Source organism: Lissotriton vulgaris, chromosome 7 (genome assembly GCF_964263255.1).
Source record: "Lissotriton vulgaris chromosome 7, aLisVul1.2, whole genome shotgun sequence".
In the NCBI taxonomy this organism is placed as follows: domain Eukaryota; kingdom Metazoa; phylum Chordata; class Amphibia; order Caudata; family Salamandridae; genus Lissotriton; species Lissotriton vulgaris.
Window position 1 is genome coordinate 662,011,448 of NC_141695.1, and position 22,670 is coordinate 662,034,117.

At 45.5% G+C, this 22,670-nt stretch overlaps 1 protein-coding gene and 1 pseudogene across 2 annotated transcripts in view; one reads left to right on the forward strand and one right to left on the reverse strand.

Annotated features, from left to right (window-relative positions):
* The window catches only part of MMD (monocyte to macrophage differentiation associated), a 534,703-nt gene that overhangs the window by 75,357 nt on the left and 436,676 nt on the right, over window positions 1–22,670 (reverse strand). For both annotated transcript variants that reach the window (XM_086930869.1, XM_086930868.1), the window contains exon 5: window positions 8,709–8,783. In XM_086930869.1, coding sequence (XP_086786995.1) covers window positions 8,709–8,783 — 75 coding nt within the window. The remainder of the gene's footprint in view (window positions 1–8,708; window positions 8,784–22,670) is intronic.
* LOC147702209 (uncharacterized) lies at window positions 187–7,834 on the forward strand (annotated as a pseudogene).

Below are 22,670 nucleotides of genomic sequence, written 5' to 3' on the forward strand. Positions count from 1 at the left end.
TCGCGGATCTCCTACAGAAAGGGGCTATTGTGCAGACGGATCTGCACCCGCGAGGTTTCCTCAGCAATATTTTTTTTGTGGAGAAGCAGGACGGTGGAGAAGCACGTTCTCGGTGGACCTTTTTGCTTCCCGTCAGTGATAAATCTCAAGGAATTCAATGGCTGGCTTATCTACCGCCATTTCAAGATGGAGGGCATTCACCTCCTGCGGGATCTACTTCAGGAGGGGGACTGGATGGTCCGGCTGGACCTGAAGGACGCCTACCTCACGATTCCCATCTTCGCTCCCCACAGGCCTTTTCTTCAGTTTCAGTGGGGTCAACAGATTTACGAGTTTGCCTCCCTTCCTTTCGGACTGTCGTCCGCTCCGTGGTGTTTTACCAAGGTGCTGAAACCGGTGGTGGAGCGCTTGCGCACGGAGGGCATCTGTCATATAATTTATCTGGACGACATGCTCCTCCTGAATCAATGTCCACGGAAGTTGCTGGCCCACCTTCAGAGGGCGGTCAACCTTCTAGAGTCCTTGGGGTTCATAGTCAACCAGGCCAAATCGGACCTTCTCCCATCACGAAGGATGCAGTTCCTGGGTTTTCTGATAGACTCCGTGGGAGCCACCTTGTCCCTGCCTTCTCGGAAGTTGTCCAAGAACACGCACGAGTTGAGATGCACCCTGGCACGTCCGACGATCCTATTGAGACACCTGGCCAGGGTTGTGGGTCTCTTATCGTCATCCATTCAGGCGATATTCCCGGGGCCCCTTAATTACCGGGCCCTTCAGCGCCTCAAGGCTTTTCACCTCCGCAAGGGCCTTACCTACTCCCAGGTCGTCCGACTCACGGAAGAGGCGAGGACGGAGCTTCGATGGTCGATCGAGCATATGGACGCTTGGAACGGTCGGGCGATCTTTGGTTCCAAGCTGGCTTTGGTGATAGAATCCGACGCCAGCGGCCTGGGCTGGGGAGCGCGTTGCAGCGCTGTTTCTACAGGCGGAGTATGGTCATCCGCAGAGAAGGATCTTAACATCAACTGTCTGGAGTTGATGGCGGGGTCATTTGCGGTGAGGTGTTGGACGAAAGACAGGGTTCAGTGCTGTGTTCTTCTAAAGATGGACAATGTGGCGGCGGTGCGCTACATCAACCACCTGGGAGGAACCAGGTCCAGGGCTTTGTCCGACCTTGCCCGTACTCTATGGGAGTATTGCCTGTCCAACGAAATATCCCTGTCGGTGGAGCACCTTCCCGGCTCAGCCAACCGAGTGGCGGACTGGTGGTCTCGCCATTGGAGGGACGCCAGCCTATGGCAACTTCGCCCGGATGTGTTCGAGGCGATCGGAAACAAATGGGGTCCGTTCTCGGTGGACCTTTTTGCTTCCCGTCTGGACGCCCAGCTGGAGCGCTATTTCAGTTGCCGGCCAGAGCCAGAAGCAACGGCGGTGGATGCGTTTCTGCAGGATTGGAGCAAGGAGAGGGGCTATGCGTTTCCCCCCTTTGCGATGATCATGAGAGTGTCAACCCAGGTGAGGAGACAGCAGGCGGATCTGGTGGTGATCACCCCGATCTGGAGATCGCAAGCCTGGTTTCCAGTTCTGATGGAACTTTCCTGGGATTTTCCAATCCCTCTACCCCGCGTTCCAGATCTCCTCAAGAAGACTCCTCAAGGGGATCCTCACCACCTCCTGGCCACAGACAACCTGTGTTTGATGGCCTGGCAGGTTACAGGCAACGCTGGCAAGTCCCGGGACTTTCGGAGGACGCTGCCATGCTGTTGGCCAAATCCTGGGCAGACAGTACCAACAAGAGATACAGATCAGCATGGTCTCGGTGGAGTGGTTGGTGTCTGCGACTACAGATTGATCCTATGGGGCAGACGTTGTCCACGTCCTTAATTTCTTAGCCTCACTGGCGAAGGAGGGTTTGGCGTACAGATCAATCAATACCTTTAGGTCGGCCATCTCGGCAAGTCATACCCAGTTGGATAACCACCCGATAGGGGAACACCCTCTGGTTTGCAAACTGCTGCGGGGGATTAGGTTATCAGTTCCTCCGGAACCTCGCTATTCAGTTTTATGGGATGTGAATAAGGTCCTTAACTTATTTCGGGAGTGGCCGTTCAATAAATACCTGTCGAGGAAACAGATTTCAGCTAAGTTGGCAATGTTGCTTTGTCTGATTTCGTGTCGCAGGGTCTCAGATGTGAGAGCCTTGGACCTTACAGGTCGTGTCTTGACCCCGGATGGAGTTACCTTCCATTTCTCTAGACGTACCAAGGATGATTCCCGATCTATCTTGTATCCTGCATTCCCGGATGTCCAGAATTTATGTGTGGTTAGGGCACTGAAGGCCTATGAAGTGGCAACGATTGATATACGCCCACAGGGTGTAAAACAGCTGTTTATTGCTCTTACTAAACCACACGGGCGGTTTCATCCCCTACTATTGCGCAATGGGTGCGATGGGTTACGCAGGAAGCTGGCATAGATATTTTCCAATTTGGAACTCATTCTGTGAGAGTGGCAATGGCGTCTAAAGCCTTTTCCCTGGGGGCTCGTCTGGAAAACATTCTGAAAGCTGCAGACTGGTCTTCAGACTCCACCTTCAAGAGATTTTACTTTAAGCCAGTAGTGTCTCTGGCTTCATTGGTGGTGGATAAGCTTTGAACTAGCCTAATCAGAAGCCTCCGCTCCTGACAGAATAAAAAATTTCCTAGCTAACGTACAGGAAAGTTTCAAGTCTATTAAGGAGGCGGAGGCGAGGATTAGCCCACCCTGTCTTCATTCAACCCTCCCAATATTCCTACGTTGGGATGGTAAGTAAAATCTTTATGATGCAGTTTCCCCTAATATGCTGTTGTAGGCTATGATGTTCCTACGTTGATTGACTTGCAGAGTGATGCTGGCTGATGTGGTTGGAAGTTCACTTCCTGGTGCCTTACTGAATCTGCTTGTACCGTAGGTTCAGAGACAGGCAAACAGGACTAACGGACGATGGACTGTGGCAGTGTCGCAGGAAGAAAGAGGAGGATAGAGTGCCAGCAGGGGACGATATGACGAGCCCTGGCCTGGGATTGGACAGTTACCGGGATATTTTCTATTTCCATTTTCCCTGATGCTCATGGGAAATGTAGTTTTGTTTGAGAATGTTGATACCTTTTAATGGCTGCTGGGGTACAATAAAGGAGAAAGTGACAGCCTAATCCTCGCCTCCGCCTCCTTAATAGAATTGAAACTTTCCTGTACGTTAGCTAGGAAATGTTTCATTCACCTGCGCACGATGGTTTGAAAATATAGAAAAATTAAACTTTTTATGTGTTGAAAAACTGTCTACTGGCTGAACCGGTTTTAATAAGCAAGCAAAATTGAAAAGGGATTGCTAAAGATCTGGGGATCGGAAAACAAACATTTCAAATACCGTCAAATGAGCAAATAAGCTCAACATTCCAAAAGCAGGAGCAGAGACCAGGAAAAAAGAAAATAGTCCACCAAAACCAACATAAATAGACAGCAGGGAAAGAGCACATGAAATAGGGCCCATACTCCATGGGAGGGAACCAAACACGAGAAGGCCAATGCCCCACTAAAAAGCAAGGATTTCCAAATGGCAGGAAAAAGAATGGATGAAAAATGGTGAGCGTGTTTGAAGCCTCTAAATGAGCAACATCATATTTCAAAGAGACAGTGCATGCGCTAGCAAGGCAAGACCTAAAAACTAGGAGTGAATCAAACAATTTATGTAATATTTGTATATCTAAATGTGTGAAGCAAAAGTCGTAATTAGATCAAATGTCAAAGGATAAAGAAAATAGTACTCACATCGAGTTGCAAATATGTAAATAGCCTTGTTGGTATTAAACAGAATAGATGAGCTAGAAATACGAATGTGTTAAGGTCAAGCTAATTTGCGGACTGGTTTGTTATTTAGGGGTGAATTGTAATCAGGGCTTAAGGGATTCAATCACATATATATCTACTTAATCAGGGGTTAATTAATCATGCAGTACAACTCGCATCATTATGCAGTTGAATACAATTATACAAACATAGCCTTCAGTCTCTTTATAAAACCTGAAAAAGGGCGCGGAGTGCATTGCAACAACTAGAAGGCTACTCTTATTGGCCTTGTTGGAAGGATTACAATTCTGAAGTACGGTGTTTTTAAAGATGAACCAGTTCGGAGCTTGGAAAAATAAACCAGTCCGGATACAGGCTCGGAGCAAGAAGCAAATTCGACTGACAAACTAACTTGGGCAGAGCGCTGAATTATTTGTCGCTCATAGGTTTGTCGAAAGGGTGACCAACCGTCCGTAAATTTCACGGACCGTCCATAATTGGGACCTCACGTCCGTTGTCCGTGAGGATCCCTTTTACGGATGCCTTTTGTCCGTAATTTTGGCCTTCACAGGGAGAAGCACTGCTCCCTGTGAGAGGCCTCAGCCCCTTGATGCTGGCTCCTCGCGCTCCTCCTTGAGCAAAAGAGCAGCCCCACACCGCCCATTGTCATTCTTTATGCAGGCTAATTGCCACATACAGAATGTCAATGGGGCAGTCTGGGGTGTGACAGCATGTGGTGGCCTCCTCTTACCTCAGTGTACAGCCGGGCATTCTGTAAGATAAAAGGTAAAACGCCCATGCTGCAATGTGAGAATACAGTTCATGTAAAGAAGCCTGTGAAACAAAAGTTCTATAATAACCATGGAAGTAACTGTAACTCATTTTAAGTATCTTAATACTACGAAGGATGAAGACACTGTCAGAGGTTAGACTGTCATGTCTAAATATGGTAGGTCTATCTTTTTGATCAGCTTCAAGTCTAGTTTATGCAAAATTATTCCGCTCGATTGCAAACGTACCCATTCTCTCATCTGCCATTTCCCTATACATTTCCCTATTTCTGAATTCATAATTTTTCTGGATAGTCTGTAGTTTCAGTATTGAAGTAATTTGATTTTCTTTTAGATATGGATGCACATTTAGTTTTTCCTCAAGCATATTACCTAGGCAGTAAAGAATCCATCGTTGAATATAAATAGTGTACCTTGATACCTATGGCACGAAAAGACCACATTGGGGAAGGGTCTTACATTTTCTTATTATTATGTAACCCCTTCTGAAAGAGACAGGCTACACGTGGGTACTGCCCCTACATATCATTCACCCCCCCCCACCCCAGCGATAATAGCATATGATTGGAGTGCAGTAATGGCTTGAAATCTGCCGTGAGTCCGCTGACCTCTGCCCGCCCCTGCCCACCCTAAACTCCACGTACCCCGAGCAATCAATCTGCATCAATGGCAAGACTACAGAGCCTCGACGCCACTGCATGTTTGAAGACACCCCTAACGCATATAAAGTTCCTGTGCAGCTCTGTTATTTGAAACGGGGGATGGCAATTAGGAATGGACAGTAGACAGCAAACGTTTAAATATACTTTGGATGGGTTTTTCCTTTGGGCTATGATATGCACTGATGAATGTTAAGGCTCCTGATGGATATTGAACTAAATGCCAATAAAAATAAGTTTGAAAAATAAAATAAAAAAGAAGGGTTATCGTTCTTTCAGTGTCATCATTTTAGAACTGAAGCCATTTCAATATTGTATTCAACAAAGCCATGGTTGCTGCATTTTTACTTTAAGCAACTAACAACCATTGTCAAAGCCAATAGTCCTGGCTTGTTGTTGGTGAAATGATACTTGCTGTATTATATATCTGGATGCAATGGCTGAAACATAATACCGGGGGGGGGGGGGGGGGGGGGGGGGAAATACTATGCTAAGTGCAGATTTTCACTATAGGTGTTTTAAGCCAAGCCCTCAATTACATTGAATACCCCCTTTGAAGAGACCCCCCAGATTTTTAACCCCACTTAAGGCGCTGGAAGCATCACCATGTCACAGTCACCTCACATCCTGGCACTGTGCATCATGCATGACTTCTCGGTTTTTAAATTGTCTATGTGCAGGGGCACAGTGAACTTTCCCCCACCCCACCACACCCCACCCCTTGCTTTAGGAACTGCAGCAGGGTTGAAGTTATTGATGGGTCTCTTTTGTCTGCAACTCTGCAGACTAAGGCTCAGCTCATAATGTGAAAAGGTGGGTGAGTAAATAAGTGAAGGAATGTGTGAACGGCTGGATGGATTACTGAAAGGATGAATGGATGAATGAAAGGGCGAATGGATAGAGAATGAAAAAGGATGGATGAGTGGAAATATGGACGAGAGAACAGGTAAATAGATGAATTTATGGGTGGAAGTGTAGATGGATGGGTAAAAGGGTGGATGGGTTTGTGAAAGGATGGATGGATGAGTGAAAGGGTAGATGATGGGCAAGTGAATGGGTAGATGGATGAGTGAAAGGATAGATGGATTGATGAATTGATACGTGAATGGGTGAATAGATGGATGAGTGAAAGGGTGTATGTAAGGATTGATGAGTGAGTGAAAGGGGGTAGATGGACAAAAGGGTGGATAGATGAGTGAAGAATTGAAAGGGTGGATGGATGAGAGAACGGATGGATGAGTGAAAGCATGGATGAGTAATAGGATCAATGGATAGATTCATGAATGGATGAGTAGATGGGTGGGTAGATGGATGGATAAGTGAAAGGGGGATGGAGAGAGAAAGGGAGGATGAATGACTGAAAGGGTGGAAGGATAAGTGACTGGGTGGATGGATGAGTAACTGAATGGATGGGTGAAAGGGTAAATGGCTGGATGGATGAGTGAATGGATGGATGGGTGGAAGAGTGGATGGATGGCTGTACAGATGAATGGGGTGAAAGGGTGGGTAGATGAATAATGGATAAGTGAACGGGTGGATGGAAGGATATATGGTGGATAGGTTTGCAAATGGTTGAATATGTTTGGATATAGATAGGCGCACAGATGGAAGGACAGAATGAATGGTGAAAGACTGAATGGTAGATAAAAGAAGGATTACACCTTGTAGCACCCATTATCTTAAATAACATTTCCTATACATTGACATTCATGTCAATAGGAGTCATTGTCTCTATGTAATGTGTGTGTGATGTAATGCACTCCAACACCCTGCCCTACATACTTAGGATATGCACATGAGAGACAGTCAAAGTGAAGATGAGGGGCACCATTTTAGGGTGGTAGTAAGGCCGGACTGGCCGGACCGGGCATCGGGTGTTTCCCTGGGAGGCTGGAAAGCAGGGAGAGGGAAGGAGCTGTTTTGTTACTGGGGGGCTGGAACTGCCAAGTTCCTTGTATAGCCAGTAGTTTTCAATCGACAATAAAAGCTGCCTCACTTATATTCAGGTGTGGTTCACCATTGTCTGGTGACTAATGTACCTGCTGGCGTGAGATGCGAATTTTGAATCGTCTAAGGTAGCGAGCTGCGGGCATATTGAAAAACGGTGAAGTGCACGATTGTCTCAACCTAATATAAACTTATTTTGACTTGTACTTAGGTAGTTGTCTATTTACTTACTTGTATACTATTGCGCGACCACCTCTGACGTGTCTGTAAAACGTACCGTTTGTCCCGAAGTTTTGTCCTGAATTTTGACATTTTGTCCTGAATTTTTGTCCTGAATTTTGACATTTTGTCCTGAATTTTGTCCCTTTGTACTGAATGTTTACACTCACCGTCCTGAATTTGCACCTGTGCCAGTTGGTCACCCTATTTGTCAACCCTGCACAGATTAGCACCGCCGCCATTAGGACCTCCTCTGTGTACTACATCAAGCGGCTGGAACAGCAGCCTGCTGCAGACTGGGCTGGAGGGATTGATCAAACCGCCTATTGCTTCGCTGCAGACAGCTTAAATGAGGAGTATGTGATGCAGCAACATGAAGCAAAGAATACGTGAATGTGCATATGCCAGCTGAAAAGACAGAAGGATTTGTAGGTATTCCTGGGATCTTAGGTAAACAATACAAAGCAATGTTGGGCTTTCACGGTTTACTTACTACGGTCAACGCAGATGTCTTCAAAATCACACATCGTTTCATTTTTTCAATTTCGCATCTCTGAGACTTGCTGATCACAGTGTATTCTACAACTCCACCACAACAAAGTATTATCGCAAATTTTGCGACTTTTGCATGAAATGCAAAAATCAAATACTATGGCATCAAAACTACACAGGAAAGGCTGCTTCTACACATTTACCGACTATTAGTTTTCAATGTATAAATTATTTTGACACTGAACTATATAGACTCAGCCCTGTCTGCAGATATGCATAACCAATCTACCATGGCACTCACTAAGATTTGCACTACTGGTACACCCACAGAAATATATACAGACCCATATTCATGGGGTGGTCTCTTGCACTCATTCCCTTGCAGCATCGGAAGCATGGGCAACGCACCGGATCGGGGTCGCTGTACTTAATTTAAAATGCCAGAGTTTCTTATAATTACTGGAGGCTATTTATGCCTTTATATCCCATAGTTCACCCATGTCTAACACCTAAGCAATTACACTTTCCCTGTCCCACTACATGTACATGAATGGCAAACGGTCTCCAATCGCTAATGTTATATATTCTGGTGCTTTCCAACTTCTAAAATGGCTTGCACTACATAAACACTACTTTTAGGAGCATAAACATATCTAAATTAATATACAAGACATTTATTTAGCAAAAGGATATACGCTCATAACAAATAAATACATTAAAAAGAATTATAATAATAATGGTTAAATCGACATTTATTTCAAAAAACAGTTCTTACCAGGGTGTATAGGATGCTGCAATGAAGAAGTAGATCACCATTCTGTCACACATGTGAAAACAGTGCTCCATTGTCCTGAGGAGAAAAGAAAAAACGTAAAAAAGACAATGAGGTAGAAATTAAAGTATACATTGAATGCCTTTCCAAACCCAGTATATGCATATATCTTTAAACCTTGCTTAAAAAAACTATTTCACGAAACAGCATCCATTAAATGAAGTTTATTTTACTTTAAGTGCATCTCATTTATTCGTATTGCGCATGTTAAGCTGGACGATTTGTGCAGAACAAGAGCAATTGTGCTACAGTCTGCCAACAACAGCATTCACAAACTGAAGGGACATCAAGCACAAAAGTTATTTCCTTTTTTAAAATATCAATTTCCTTATTGATGTGTGGTCACTTAACCTTTGTAGCTGGACTAAACAGCAAGATTTAAAGAACAAAATATTTCTGTAATTGCCACACTTGTTAACTGAGTAATGCCAACTCTGACTACCAATACATCTGCAACGCCCCAACCTCCACCCCTGCGACGCCACCCAACAAACCCTCCTCAACTGGATCCCACTGACGACAGAAGACACCCTAAGGACCATGAAAACCATCCACTCCGGAGCACCTTCTAGCCCATACCCGCCGCACGTCTTCTACAGGGCCGCCACTGCCATCACACCAGAGCTACATTGCACTATCAACTGCTCCCTCGAGACAGCCACTTTTCCCGACAACTGGAAGCGCACCCTTCTGAATCCGGATTCCACAGCCTAGAGACCACCCTCCTCACTGCCATTGACTATATCCGTGCCCTCCTTGACCAAGGCCATACGGCAGCCCTCATCCTCCTGGACCTATTAGCAGCCTTCGACATTAGCCACCAGTGGGCATCCAAGGAAATGCCCTAGACTGGTTACGATCATTCCTCTTAGGCAGAACACAGAGAATAAGACTCCTGACCTTCCACTCAGAACCGACTGAGATCAGATGCGGAGTCCCAAAAGGATCCTCCCTCAGCGCCACCCTCTTCAACGTCTACATGGCCACCCTAGCAACCATTGTCAGAAACCACGGGTTCAACACAGTCTCCTATGCTTATCCTCTCCCTCACATTGGAACCAGACCTCACCAGGCACAATTTCCAAGAAGGGAAGAAAGCCATTGCAACATGGATGAGGAACAGCTGCCGGAGACTCAACTCAGAGAAAACAGACATCCCATGCAGAAGGAGTGGAGCCGAGGATAAGGACAACACCTGGTGGCCCATGCCCTCGGGAACCCACCCACCCACCCCAACGGACCATGCACATAACCTCAGCATCATACTGGACTCATCACGAATCACCAGATCAACACCTTCTCATCCACATGGTTAAACACCCTCTGAATACTACACAAGGCATTCAAGTGGATTCCCCCCTCCCCCCCGCCGACTCCAGGAACATCGTCCCTCATGCACTCATCACTAGCAGACTGCACTATGGCAACGCCCTCTACGCCGGAATCAACAAACAAAACCTCCTCCGCACAGTGCAAAACACCGCAGACTAATCCTTGATAATCCAAGGAACAACCACATCACCCAACACCTCCGCGACTTCCACTGGCTCCCCGTCAAGGGTAAAATAACTTTCAAGCTACTCACACATGCTAACAAGGCTCTCCACAACACCAGACCACAATACCTCAACGACCACATCTCCTTTCATGTCCCCAACAGAAACCTATGCTCAGCCGACCGCTCCCTAGCCACAGACCTACGCTTCTACAGGACCAAAGCAGGTGGAAGGTCCTTCTCCTACCTTGCAGCAAAGACCTAGAACAAACTCCCCGGAGCCCGACACTGCACCAATTCAGGAAGGGCCTCAAAACCTGGCTCTTTGAATAACCCAACAGAGCTGCTCACACCCACCCCCCAGCGCCTTGAGGCCCTCACGGGTGAGTAGTGCGCATTACAAAACCCTTTGATTGATTGAGTGAACATATTTGGTTCCTTCTGATGCTTCACATTCACACTTCACATTTCAGGACAGAACTTCAGACTCTGGAATAGCAGGGCAAATGATTTTAATATTTCTCAAGTAAATAAAAAATGTAGAACACAAATATGAGCTCTAAATCTACCCTTTCTGAAGAAACAATCTGCTATTTGTCTGGCAGTGAGTTCAAGAATTGGAATGAACCACCCAAAGGAATTAGGATGGGCAAATATTTTCCAGTCTTTAATGAAAGCAAAAACCTGCTGGAAAAAACTTATAAGTATAAAAATGCCTTCCTCCATACTCATATCTCAACACCTTTCTGATAATATACAGTAATGTGTCTCTTTCTTTTGGTATGATGTCAATTATGTTGTATCCCCTGAACCTTTATTCCTGGGTAGGTATATCGGTTGTATAATTTATAATACTTCAAGTATAGATTTTGCAATGACTGTAAAAAGCTCCTGATGCCCTACAGGATGGAATCAGTGCTATAGAAAAATGTCTAAATGAAAGCAAAAAACTGGACAAGCAATTAAAACATAAGACACAAGAGTTCGCATATAAAAAGGCTCAAAGGGAAGTGGGCATAGGTTGGCAATGGAAAGAGAAAGAAAAGCAGAAAAAAATTTGCAAGACTACAGACGGAACAAAGTTGTACAAACACAGGCGTACCAAGTAACAAAATCCAAAATAGATTAAAGATTAGGTATAGCACGGGGACAAGAAGGAGCTAATAGTAGGACGTGAAGTCCCAAGGATCAAGAACGGGGGAAACTCAGAAGTAGCCAACTGTAGCGCAAAACGCATGAATGTGAATGGAGGAAGTGAATGATAAGCAAATTTTGAGAAGAGCCACAGGAAAGTGGGATGCAGCAAAAAGGGGTAACCAGGTAGAGGGGGAATAATCAAAATGAAGCACTGCCATACGTGGGGTAGACATCAGTTTCTGCGCCACTACTAAACAAACTACTGGCACAACTCTTGGAACTAGAGGACCGCCAGAAGACCCTGGAGGGGCGGTGTCTCACCGAAACAAACCCCACACTAAAACGCACCTTACTGCAGGCACAACAGTCTATACAATGCTCCACAGATTGTGCCAAGCAGAGAAGTCCCCTACTAATGTACCGGTGCTTCGGGACGATCATGGGACCTTGTGCTCGTCTCCTCAGACAGTGGCTGCAGAGTTTGCACACTATTTATCACTCCTAAATACATGCCAAGAGCAGCTATCGGAGGCGTCCATAGACGAGTTCTTACGTGATCTCCCCCCCCGCAGACTATCAGACTCTGCACAGGACCTGCTTGATGCTCCAACAACACTAGATGAACTTAGCGCTGCACTGGCGGCCATACACCCAGCCCGGGACCCTGGACCTAACTGTTTTCCTATGGAATTCCTTAGACCACACAGGACTACATTGGGTCCCCACCTACTAGATGCTATACAGGAAGCCACAGTCCAATCCCAACTCCCTCTGGCGTGGCGCCACGCAGTGATAGTAGTATTCTGAAAACCGGGACGCCCGCCAGAAGATCCAGCATCATACACACCTATCTCTTATTAATTTTGAGCCTAAGCTGTGCAAGGTCCTCGCCGAGCGCATTCGATCCTGTATACATGACCTGATCCAAAAAATTATCACACACCCAATGTTTATTTCTTTTAGGTCTAGAGGAGGGGGAAAGGGTAGGAAGCACACTGTAGAGAAACCTCTGGACTGACCTATCTAGTTTCAGCAAATTGGTATACCTCAAAATAAACAATTTTCTACAAAGACACAGAAAATCTAGTATCAATAAATACAAGAAACAATATTTTAGGCTTGATTTATCATTTATTTCTCAAAGTTTGCATTTCAAAAAGCCATTTTTTTGTTATTTTTCAAGAAGGTTTTTTTAAACATATACAAAAACGAAAATACACAATTCATCATTCCTATATTATCAAAAAAGGTAATTTATACAATTAATACACAGTACAAAGTTTCATATAGCAACCCCACCTAAACACTCCATAAAAGAAAAGCTAAAAAAAGGCAGCTTTATTCATTCATCCATATCAATCTCACCAATCAAACTACTCATACATACTATCTCTTACATACTACGCACAAGGGATGTAGGAAAACCGACAACCAACCAAGTTTACAAAAGCCCCCCGGGGCGGGGTGGGGGGGGGGGGGTGAATTATTTAGATGTTATAGATGCTAATCCCAAAGACTTTTAATTTGCTATCCTTTTGCGGATCCTTCTCAATTGGATTTTCAATTGTCTGTGCGTAGCCTACATACGTTTTGGTGCAAAAATAAAACTAAGCCACCTTCATCAGGGCCAAAAAGAATATACAATCTCCTTGGAGGTAGGGGTATCTTCTCATCTGTAATTAATAAAATGGTGGTACAGATGTAAGTGCTGCGTCCTTGGCACTCAAGTTTCTTTTTTGGTTAAGTTCTATTAGTGGAAAACGTGTCAAGTGCTCATAGAGGAAATGTGACAAAGGAAAGGAGAAGAAGTAGCTATATAGGTTGAGAGTCTCTTAATAGATTATGGTAGAAAAAAGGACTGTATCACTAGTGCATAAGATAAGAAATATAGATTTGTGAGAGAAAATCTGTCTCCATAAAAGCCCCAAAGAATGAAAAGGATTCTATAACTAATAGTGAGCTACCATCAAGAGCAAGAGAAGCTGAAAATACTCTCCTCACCTACTTATCTGGTAATAGCTGCACTGTTGCGGGTTATGAAAATCGGGCCACAATGATTGATGTAACCTGTGCAGACATACACAGAGAGAAAAAGTATTTAAAAAGGGTGATCTAGACCTGTGGTTCAAGATATTCAATTCTCAATCTGAATGATTGGATACCTGCAGGCATATGGGGGCCCAAGCCAGAAAGAAACTTTTCTGCTTGTGCCAGCGCAGCAGTGCTTTCTTCTGTATCTCAGACAATAGTATCTTGTGAAGAAAATAGGATCAAGAGGATCTCCTTATTTCTTCTTCCTTGCGGGCTGGTAGGAAGATTCTACAATTTTACAAAGTGTATGGATTTAGAACATAAGCATATACTGGAGCCTATTAGCGTTGGTTTAGGGTGCATTTATTCTCACTGTAGTCTAACCTTATTAGTAAAATCTCTCTCAGGGCGATCCTGTTGATGGATAGCACCGGAGTGTAATTCTATTTCGTAGTTGCTGGAGTTTCCAACCAGAGCGTGTGATCACTGGAGGGCAAACATAGAAACAAACAGATGGAACTATGTAGCTGCATGTTTATCATTCGCTCATTTCTGTGAGGGAAAATGTTCCTATAGAGGTTGCAAATAACGGGGAAAGCCTATGGTGGACAGACAGATGAGCGCATTGGCGGCGTGCATAGTATAGTATTGGTAAACAGCCTTTACAACAAAACCTTTACAACGCACTAACATTACGACGCAACCATTACAACGCAAACCATTACAACGCAGTGCGCTGGGGGGCACTCTAGGATAGGGAATAGATTTAATTTACTATCCAACACCTTCCCTACTATCCACGGGAACTGGAGTTGGAATAGTAAATTAAACTATTCACTATCCAGCACCCCAAAGCGCTATGCGTTGTAATGGTATGCGTTGTAAAAACTGCGTTGTAACGGCATGCGTGGTAAAAGCATGCGTTGTAAGGTCATACATCCTATATTATCACCGCCATGGCAGTAGGGTCATTATAAACTATGCCAAAAAGTAGCGTCTTATGCGCTCGTATAATTGGTTTAGCAAATTACCAAGGAACGCAAAGCCGATTTTAGAAGGGATTTGCTTGCTACAGAGAACCAACGGTTAAAAACACACTACCATCTGATAGTGCTTTTAAGCAATGCTCACGGCTAGGTTGTGATGCAAAAGGACATATTGACCTTAACTCTAGGTCAAAATGCGGCTGCTAGTTAGAGGAACTGACTGTTGATGCCACGCTGCCTGATGTGTGTTTACCAAGTAAAACGCTTATGGCTTGATAGAGATGCTGAGAAAGCAGCGATTAAACTTCCTCTAATAACGAAATGGTCTCAAAAGCAAATTGCGCTAAGCAGATGCAAGATCAAGATTTTACCTTGTGTAGGTGGCTAATCAATATCCTCTACTGGCGTCGTCTACACAGCAGCTGGTCGGTGTTCGGGAACGCGGACAATAACTGTTTTTAAAGGGAGTGAACGGCTTGACTCCTACTTCAAATCGGGCGATATTGGCAAACTGCACTTCCTTATTGTGAGCGAAATAGAAAGAGGACTGAGATGTATTGCTATCTCGGTGAGGAAAAGTCTCCCCAAAGGGAGCCCTCTGAAAAAAGATACAACCTTAGAAATAGGGACAACTTGAGAAAACCTGACAGATATCAAGATATTGATACACGTCCCTCTCGATCTTTTCCGACTTCCTCCAAGAAATCGGAAAGAAGAGGACGGTCAGAACATAAAGAAGAGCACATCAAGTCCAAAGACAAGGAAGCTGCTCATCAAAGTAAAAAATTACAATTTCCCAGAAAGAATGTAGACAGTATTAAAATAAAACATGCCGAGAATTCTGAGGACACAACTGAAAAACGGAGAGTGGGCCCAGACAATGCTAGACAGCGCAGCAGAAGTGAGCATAGCTCGCTAGATCCTGATGAATCTTCTGGAGACAGTGGACACGAATGAATACATTCAAGTGGAAACTGCAGACACCCGAGTGAGCGTGCCCCATAAACTATATGAAATAACATGACGTATAGAGGGAGATAAAACTAGAAAATAAAAGGTCTCTTTTGGGAGAATCTATCTAAAGGCTATGATATCCTTCTAGCAGAAAGGGACTGGCCACCAGAGTTTGTCAGGGAGTGCCCACATGGCGTAGAAATGATTATGCCTGCCTTCTCGAATAACATTCCAATTCATAAGAAATACACACTTGCTAGAAAATAGGCAGTGGCCCAAGCCCCTGCATTATATAAAAATCATGTAGGGAGAAACTAGGGGAGAACGAGGAGGCAAGATGGCCGCCGTAGCTCTGTAGAGAGAAGTCGCTTTTTCTCTCTCTCCTATCCTAGGATGTGGAAGGATTGGTGAATTCAGGGATGTGGGTCCTGGTTAACCTGATATATCGTGATACGGCAGAAGCACTTAACCCAGACTGGTTGAGGAGATTCTCAACAAAGACGGTGAAGAGCTGGCTTAATTATTGGAGAAGTCTACTACCGTGGTTTGGCCAGAGTCCACCTTGCGTCGGATGTTATCGACCACATAGGTAAGGGCGGACTCTGTGCTGTGGTGTTTTCTGAAACCGTGTTGGGTGTTATCCAGGTATTCAGAAGAATCGAGGAAGGCAGACAGATGGAAGTTCAGATGTGTCTCAAGCATCTTCGCGGGCGCTGGAAGGAGGGAGATCGGCCTGAAATTTTTCAACATGGCCGGATCCAGAGTCGGCTTCTTAAGCAGAGGTTTCACAATTGCCTTCTTCCAAATCGGAGGAAAAGAACTTTGAGTAATAGCCTTATTTAGGACCTCAAGAAAGGGAGGAAGAAGGCAATTTCTGCACTCTTTCAGTTTTTTAAGTGGTATCGGATCAAGGGGAGAGGCCGATTTAGTCCTATCCAGAAGTGAGTTCAGAGATTCAAGGGATAGGGAGGGAAAAGTTGTGAGTAGGCAGGGGGGATCCTTGCCAAGTGAATCAAGATTGGATATGAAAGGAGGAGTGTTTTGATCAAGAGCAAGACAGTGGGCTTCAAGAGAAACGTGTATATCGTGTATTTTGTTGTGAAAGAAATCGGAAATATCATTGCAGAGTTGTTGGGAGCGGACTACGGGATCGGGGAGTTGCAGGGAGCATAAGGAATCAGCAATTTTAAAGAGCTCCCTTGAAGAAGAGAGAGAGCTGGTCAAATTAGAAAAATATTCCTGTTTCTCCATTATCACTTGCTGTTTGTAGGCCCGTAATGCAGATTTATGAGCCTCTCAGTCCTTTGCGTCCCAGGATTTCCTCCATTTTCTCTCACTTTTCTCTCAAACTCCTGCTGTAAAACTTTTGCAGTACAAAAATCACACAGTGCAGCACTAATGAAAAACATCCTGCGCAAGAAATATAAAACAACATTAGATATTTCAAATGGTTTCTTCTGTCAAAACATAGCACCTGAAAGCAGATATTGGACCGCTTTCTCCAGCATGGGGACCCAAAAACAATTTTGCCGTCTCCCACAGGGATTCAAGAACAGCCCAGGATTATTTTCAGCCAGGGTAACAGTTACTACAAATGTATAGTGATGATGAGGCATATGTTGATGACATAATTCTTACAGAAGATGACCTGTAGACTCACTTGAAAAGAGTGAACACCATAATACTTGGGTTCGCAGCTGAAGGGTACAAATTTAACTTTAAAAAAATCACGAATTGCCCATCTAACTGTCCTATTTTTAGGATATGAATCATCAAGTGAAGGCAAAAGCCTAGCAGACAATTTCTTAGAGAAGTGTGCAGTACTCCAAGCTCCAAAAACGCTGAAGAACTTACAATCAATACTAGGTTTCCTGAATTTCGGAAGAACATACATTCTAAATTATGCAGAGAGGGTTAAACCTCTCTACGAACTAATAAAACCTGATTTTAAACCAATTAATTGGACTCAAAAACACACAGAAATTTTAAGATCATTACAGACAGACATGTTAACTAAAACAAAACTGCAAACACGCGCAAATGAACGCAACCTTGTAATTTGTATAGCACACTACTCACCCAGAGGGTCTCAAGGCGCTTGAGGAGGGGGGGGGGGGGGAAAGGGGGGGTGTTCGTTACTTATCAAATAGCCATGTTTTGAGTTGTTTTCTGAAGGAGAGGTGGTTCTGTGTAAGGCGGAGGTGGGTGGGGAGAGAGTTCCAGGTTTTGACCGCTAAGTAGGCGAAGGATCTTCCTCCCATGGTGGCTCTTCGGATGCGTGGAATCGCAGCGAGGGCTTGATTGGACGATCGTAGTTGGCGGGTGGGGGTGTAAAAGGTCAGGCGCGTGTTGAGGTATTTGGGTCCCAGGTCGTGGAGGGCTTTGTGTGCGTGGGTGAGGAGACGGAACGTTATTCTCTTGTTGACTGGGAGCCAGTGAAGGTCTCTCAGGTGACCGGATATGTGATTGTGGCGGGGTATGTCTAGGATGAGTCGGGCGGAGGCGTTCTGAATGCGTTGGAGTTTATTCTGTAATTTGGCTGTGGTTCCGGCGTAGAGGGTGTTTCCGTAGTCCAGTCGGCTTGTGACAAGTGCTTGGGTGACCGTCTTTCTTGTTTCGGTGGGGATCCAGCGGAAGATCTTTCTGAGCATACGTAAGATGTTAAAGCATGATGATGAGACGGCGTTGACTTGTCTGGTCATCGAGAGGGAGGAGTCTAGAATGAATCCCAGGTTGAGAGCATGGTCCGTTGGTTTGGGTGCGCTGCCCAGGGCCGGTGGCCACCATGAGTCGTCCCATGCGGAGGGGGATGATCCTAGGATGAGGACTTCCGTCTTGTCAGAATTCAGTTTTAAGCGGCTGTTCTTCATCCACTCGGCAACGTCTTTCATCCCTTCGTGTAGGTTAGTTTTAGCGGTGTTTGGGTCTTTGGTGAGGGAGAGGATCAGCTGGGTGTCGTCGGCGTAGGAGATGATGTTGAGGTTGTGCTGGCGTGCGATGGATGCGAGGGGGCTCATGTAGACGTTGAAGAGGGTAGGGTTGAGCGATGATCCTTGTGGTACGCCGCAGATGACTTCGGTGGCCTCTGACCTGAAAGTGGGGAGGCGGACTTTCTGGGTTCTTCCAGCGAGAAACAAGATGATCCAGTCCAGTGCTTTTCCTTGTATCCTGGCGTTTCTGAGGCGTTGTACAAGAGTGCTGTGACAGACCGTGTCAAACGCTGCGGAGAGAACCAGGAGGATGAGGGCAGCTGTTTCCCCGTTATCGAGAAGTGTTCGGATGTCGTCTGTGGCTGCGATGAGGGCGGTCTCGGTGCTGTGTTTGACTCGGAAGCCAGACTGTGAGGGGTCGAGGGAGCCGTTAGATTCGAGGAAGGCTGCGAGCTGATTGTTGACGGTCTTCTCTATGACCTTGGCAGGGAAAGGGAGGAGCGAGATGGGGTGGTAGTTCTTAAGTTCAGTCGGGTCTGCTGTGGGTTTCTTCAGTAGAGCACTGAGTTCGGCATGTTTCCAGCTTTCTGGGAAGATAGCAGTGTTGAGGGAGCAGTTGATGATATCCCGGAGATGGGGTGCGATGATGGAGTCGGCCTTGTTGAAGATGTGGTGGGGGCATGGGTCGGTTGGTGATCCGGAGTGAATGGAGTTCATCAAGCGAATGGTGTCTTCGGTGCTGATTGGGTCCCAGGCGCCAAGGGTGGTGGTGGGGGGCTTCAGTTCGGTGGTGGTGAGGGGGGTGGACTGGTCGCCAAAGCTGTTATGTATGTCAGCGATTTTGCTGTGGAAGAATGAGGCTAGAGAGTTGCAGAGGTCTTGAGAGGGAGTGATGTCGTTAGAGCCGGCGCTGGGATTGATTAGCTCTTTGACGATGCTGAAGAGTTCCTTGCTGTTGTGGGCGTTGTTGCCGAGTCGATCCTTGAATGCTAATTTCTTGGTGGATCAGATCAGCTGGTGGTGTTTGCGGGTGGCGTCCTTGAGGGCGGTCATGCTGTCTGTGGTTGGGTTTTTTCGCCAGGCTTTCTCGAGGGTGCAGCAGTTCTTTTTGGTGTTCTTGAGGTCGTCATTGAACCAGGAGGTATTTTTGCTACCGGGTTGGTTGTGATGGTTTTTCAAGGGTGCTAATTCGTCGGCGCAGTGGGTGATCCATTGTGCGAGATTGATGGCTGCTTGGTTTGGGTCCAATGGTTTGGCGGGAAGGTTTTGGTTTAGCGATGTGGTGAGCTGGTCGGCGGTAATTTGGTTCCAGTTTCTGCGTGGGACTTGTTGTGGGTGGTGGTGGGTTGTGGTCTTTCTGAAGTTGAAGTGGATGCAGCTGTGGTCCGTCCAGTGGAGTCCTGTGGCGTGAATGAAGGAGATGTGTTTGCTGGAGGAGAAGATTGGGTCGAGCGTGTGTCCGGCGTGGTGGGTGGGGATGTTTACCAGTTGCATGAGTCCGAGATTGGCGAGGTTGTCCAGCAGGGTTGTGGTTTTGCTGTCGTTATTCTTTTCCAGGTGGAAGTTGAGGTCCCCTAGGAGAATGTAGTCCTCGGATGGGAGGGCGTGTGGGCTGATCAAGTCAGTGATCTCTTCGCTGAATTGTGTGCGGGGTCCTGGTGGTCTGTAGAGGAGGGTGCCTCTTAGTGTGGTCTTGGGGTCGGTGTGTATCTGGAAGTGGAGGTGTTCGGCGGCGGTGAAGGTGTCGTCGGAGCTGGTTGTGAGGCGGATGGTGTTCTTGTGGACGATGGCGATGCCTCCTCCTGTTCGGTTGATGCGGTCCTTTCGGATGATCTTGTAGCCGTCCGGGATGGCTATGGCGATGTCAGGCGCTGATGCGGTATTCATCCAGGTTTCTGTAAGAAAGGCGACGCCCGGCGTTGTGGTGTCCAGTAGGTTCCATAGTTCAATGGCGTGTCTGTGGACCGAGCGGGTGTTGAGCAGGATGCATTTCAGGTGGTTATTGTCGGAGCTCTGTTTGGCGTTAGTGGGCGTAGTGTAGGTCTTGATGCAGCAGAACTTGCACAAACTTGCAAAACAATCCTAGCAATACGATACCAAGACCGTATCACTAAGGTCCTCGGATTGGCCCGGCTAAGAGATCTGAATACTATCTGGTTTCTATCATTCAGACCAATCTGGCAAGATTGCATTTTACCTGTGCTTCGATGTCTGCTATGCGGAGAAGAATGCGTGTTGGACATCTGTCTTACACTACCATCAGCAGTACCAATGGAAATCGATACTTTGCTCAGTCCGGTAAAGACTCATGCAACGTGTTGTCCCCGGAGGCTACCGATTCTGATGACGGCGTTCGTTGAGACTTCACCATTACGATAAGGTGACGGTGAAGTACGAGATGAAAGCGGCACCACACAGGTACAACCTTCTGTGAACATTGCTGATCCTGACATCAATGATAGCAATGCATCTCACATATGCACTATAGCAGCTTTTTCAAACTTGGTAGAACTTTCACCTACTGTAGTAGAGGAATTTTTCAACAGCCTATCTGATTTGATGTTCTCTCCTAACAACGAGAATAATTTTTGAAACGGCAAGCACACCGCGTTCCCTGAACTCTGAATTCGACCTTCAGTTTTTTTAACACTACTGACAACATTTGGAACTATTTTTTTCCCATGAAAGCGAAATTATTTTTTCCCAATTTCCAAAATATTTACCTTTTTCCTTTTTTTGGCGCATAGTACTCTGGTAGACTATTCTTAGAGAACAGAACTTCTATTTTTAGAGACTCTTGTATAAATATGTGATGAAATGGTCTCGACCTTCTCTTCTGTATTAAGAGCCATTTCATAAATTTAATTTTCGCAATTCATTGAGCTGATATTTATATTTGCATTATCTGAATGATACCACTGCTTGAAAGCGTACAGTATAATACTCATTTTTGTGTATCTATACCATTTCAAATGCATTTGATGTATTTTGGGGTGGGCTCGAAAACACATGCATACCTATATGTTTATATATTGCTTAGTATTTAGTAATGATGGACATTATACGTGGAGTGGGTGTTGTGAACGTATCTAGGACCCTAATTAAATATTCCCGATTTATGCCCTTATGTGGTTATAACAAATCATATCCTTATAAAGGCATAAGAATCATATCCATATTTAGTCATAGCCAATTGTTCTGACCGACTTTTTCGGCCCTCTTTGGAGGGAGAATGATTGAAGATGACTCCAGCCTATTACCCTCCTAGTACAGGGGATTAGAACTATAAACAGGACCTATTCATAAGACACAGTAGCGCATTTTCGTACCCTTTTCCTTAGATCGGGGCTTATAAACTTAAGTTAGGGGATAGATTCATTAGTATTGGTGATGAACCGTCCTTTTGCAAGAGTGTTGGTATACCTTCTATGGAGTTATGCTTATTTCGGGCCTTGTAGGCCTCAAACGGGAGAGACTCCATCTTGCTTTCTGCCCGGCAGCTTGAGAGGCTTTCTAGGCCAAGTGTAATGTTTTAGTTTCGAAGTGTTGTTCGCTTGGAGAGAACCGGCTCAGGCTGGCCCATATCGAAAGACTGTATTTTTCTCCACTCCGAAGACAACTTCAGGCCGGGCGGCTGGGAACGTGTCCTTGGTACGGGGAGGTACAAGAATTTGGTGGGCGGCAGGTTACTGGCCGTAACTTTCCATGAAAGGACAGGCTTCCATATTAGCGAAAGTGTTAGGCAGTGAGTCAGTCAGTCCGTAGGCGGCAGCTAGCCGTTAGCATCTATGCCATTAATTATTTCCAGGCAGACAGTCGCCATTTTGAAGTCTGAGAAAGATCATGAAACTGAGACTCTCTGAGAAAGACTGAAGGAGAAGGAGAAGTAGCGCAGAGCGATCCGAAACAGAGAGAGAGACAGCAGCTAATAACGAGAAAGGTTCCAGTGACTTGGAGGGAAGCAGAGGAGACCGAGCATAGCGGTGCAGACATGTACTTGTGACTGCTACGGTGTGATTCCGAGACGAGCCAAGGCACAGACGAGACGGGAATCTAGATGACTGCCGAACCCCGACTTCACGTTAATAAGGTGACATCCGCCCCACCTCTTATAGTGTGCACATTCTAACCTTTCACTTTTCTTTGCAGAATATATGTTATCGTATAGTATTGTGTTTATAATTAATGTCATAAAATACCCCAGTTCTTAGTGAACCGACATGTGCCTTGTATTCTTGTTCAATCAGGGTAACCTGGTCTTCTAGTCAGACATTGTTTGCATGAACGGATGTGAATCCCGGTCAGGTAAAAGGTGACTGAACAATGAGGGAGAGAGGGAACATTTGATGTCAAGAGCAGAAGGTACATATTT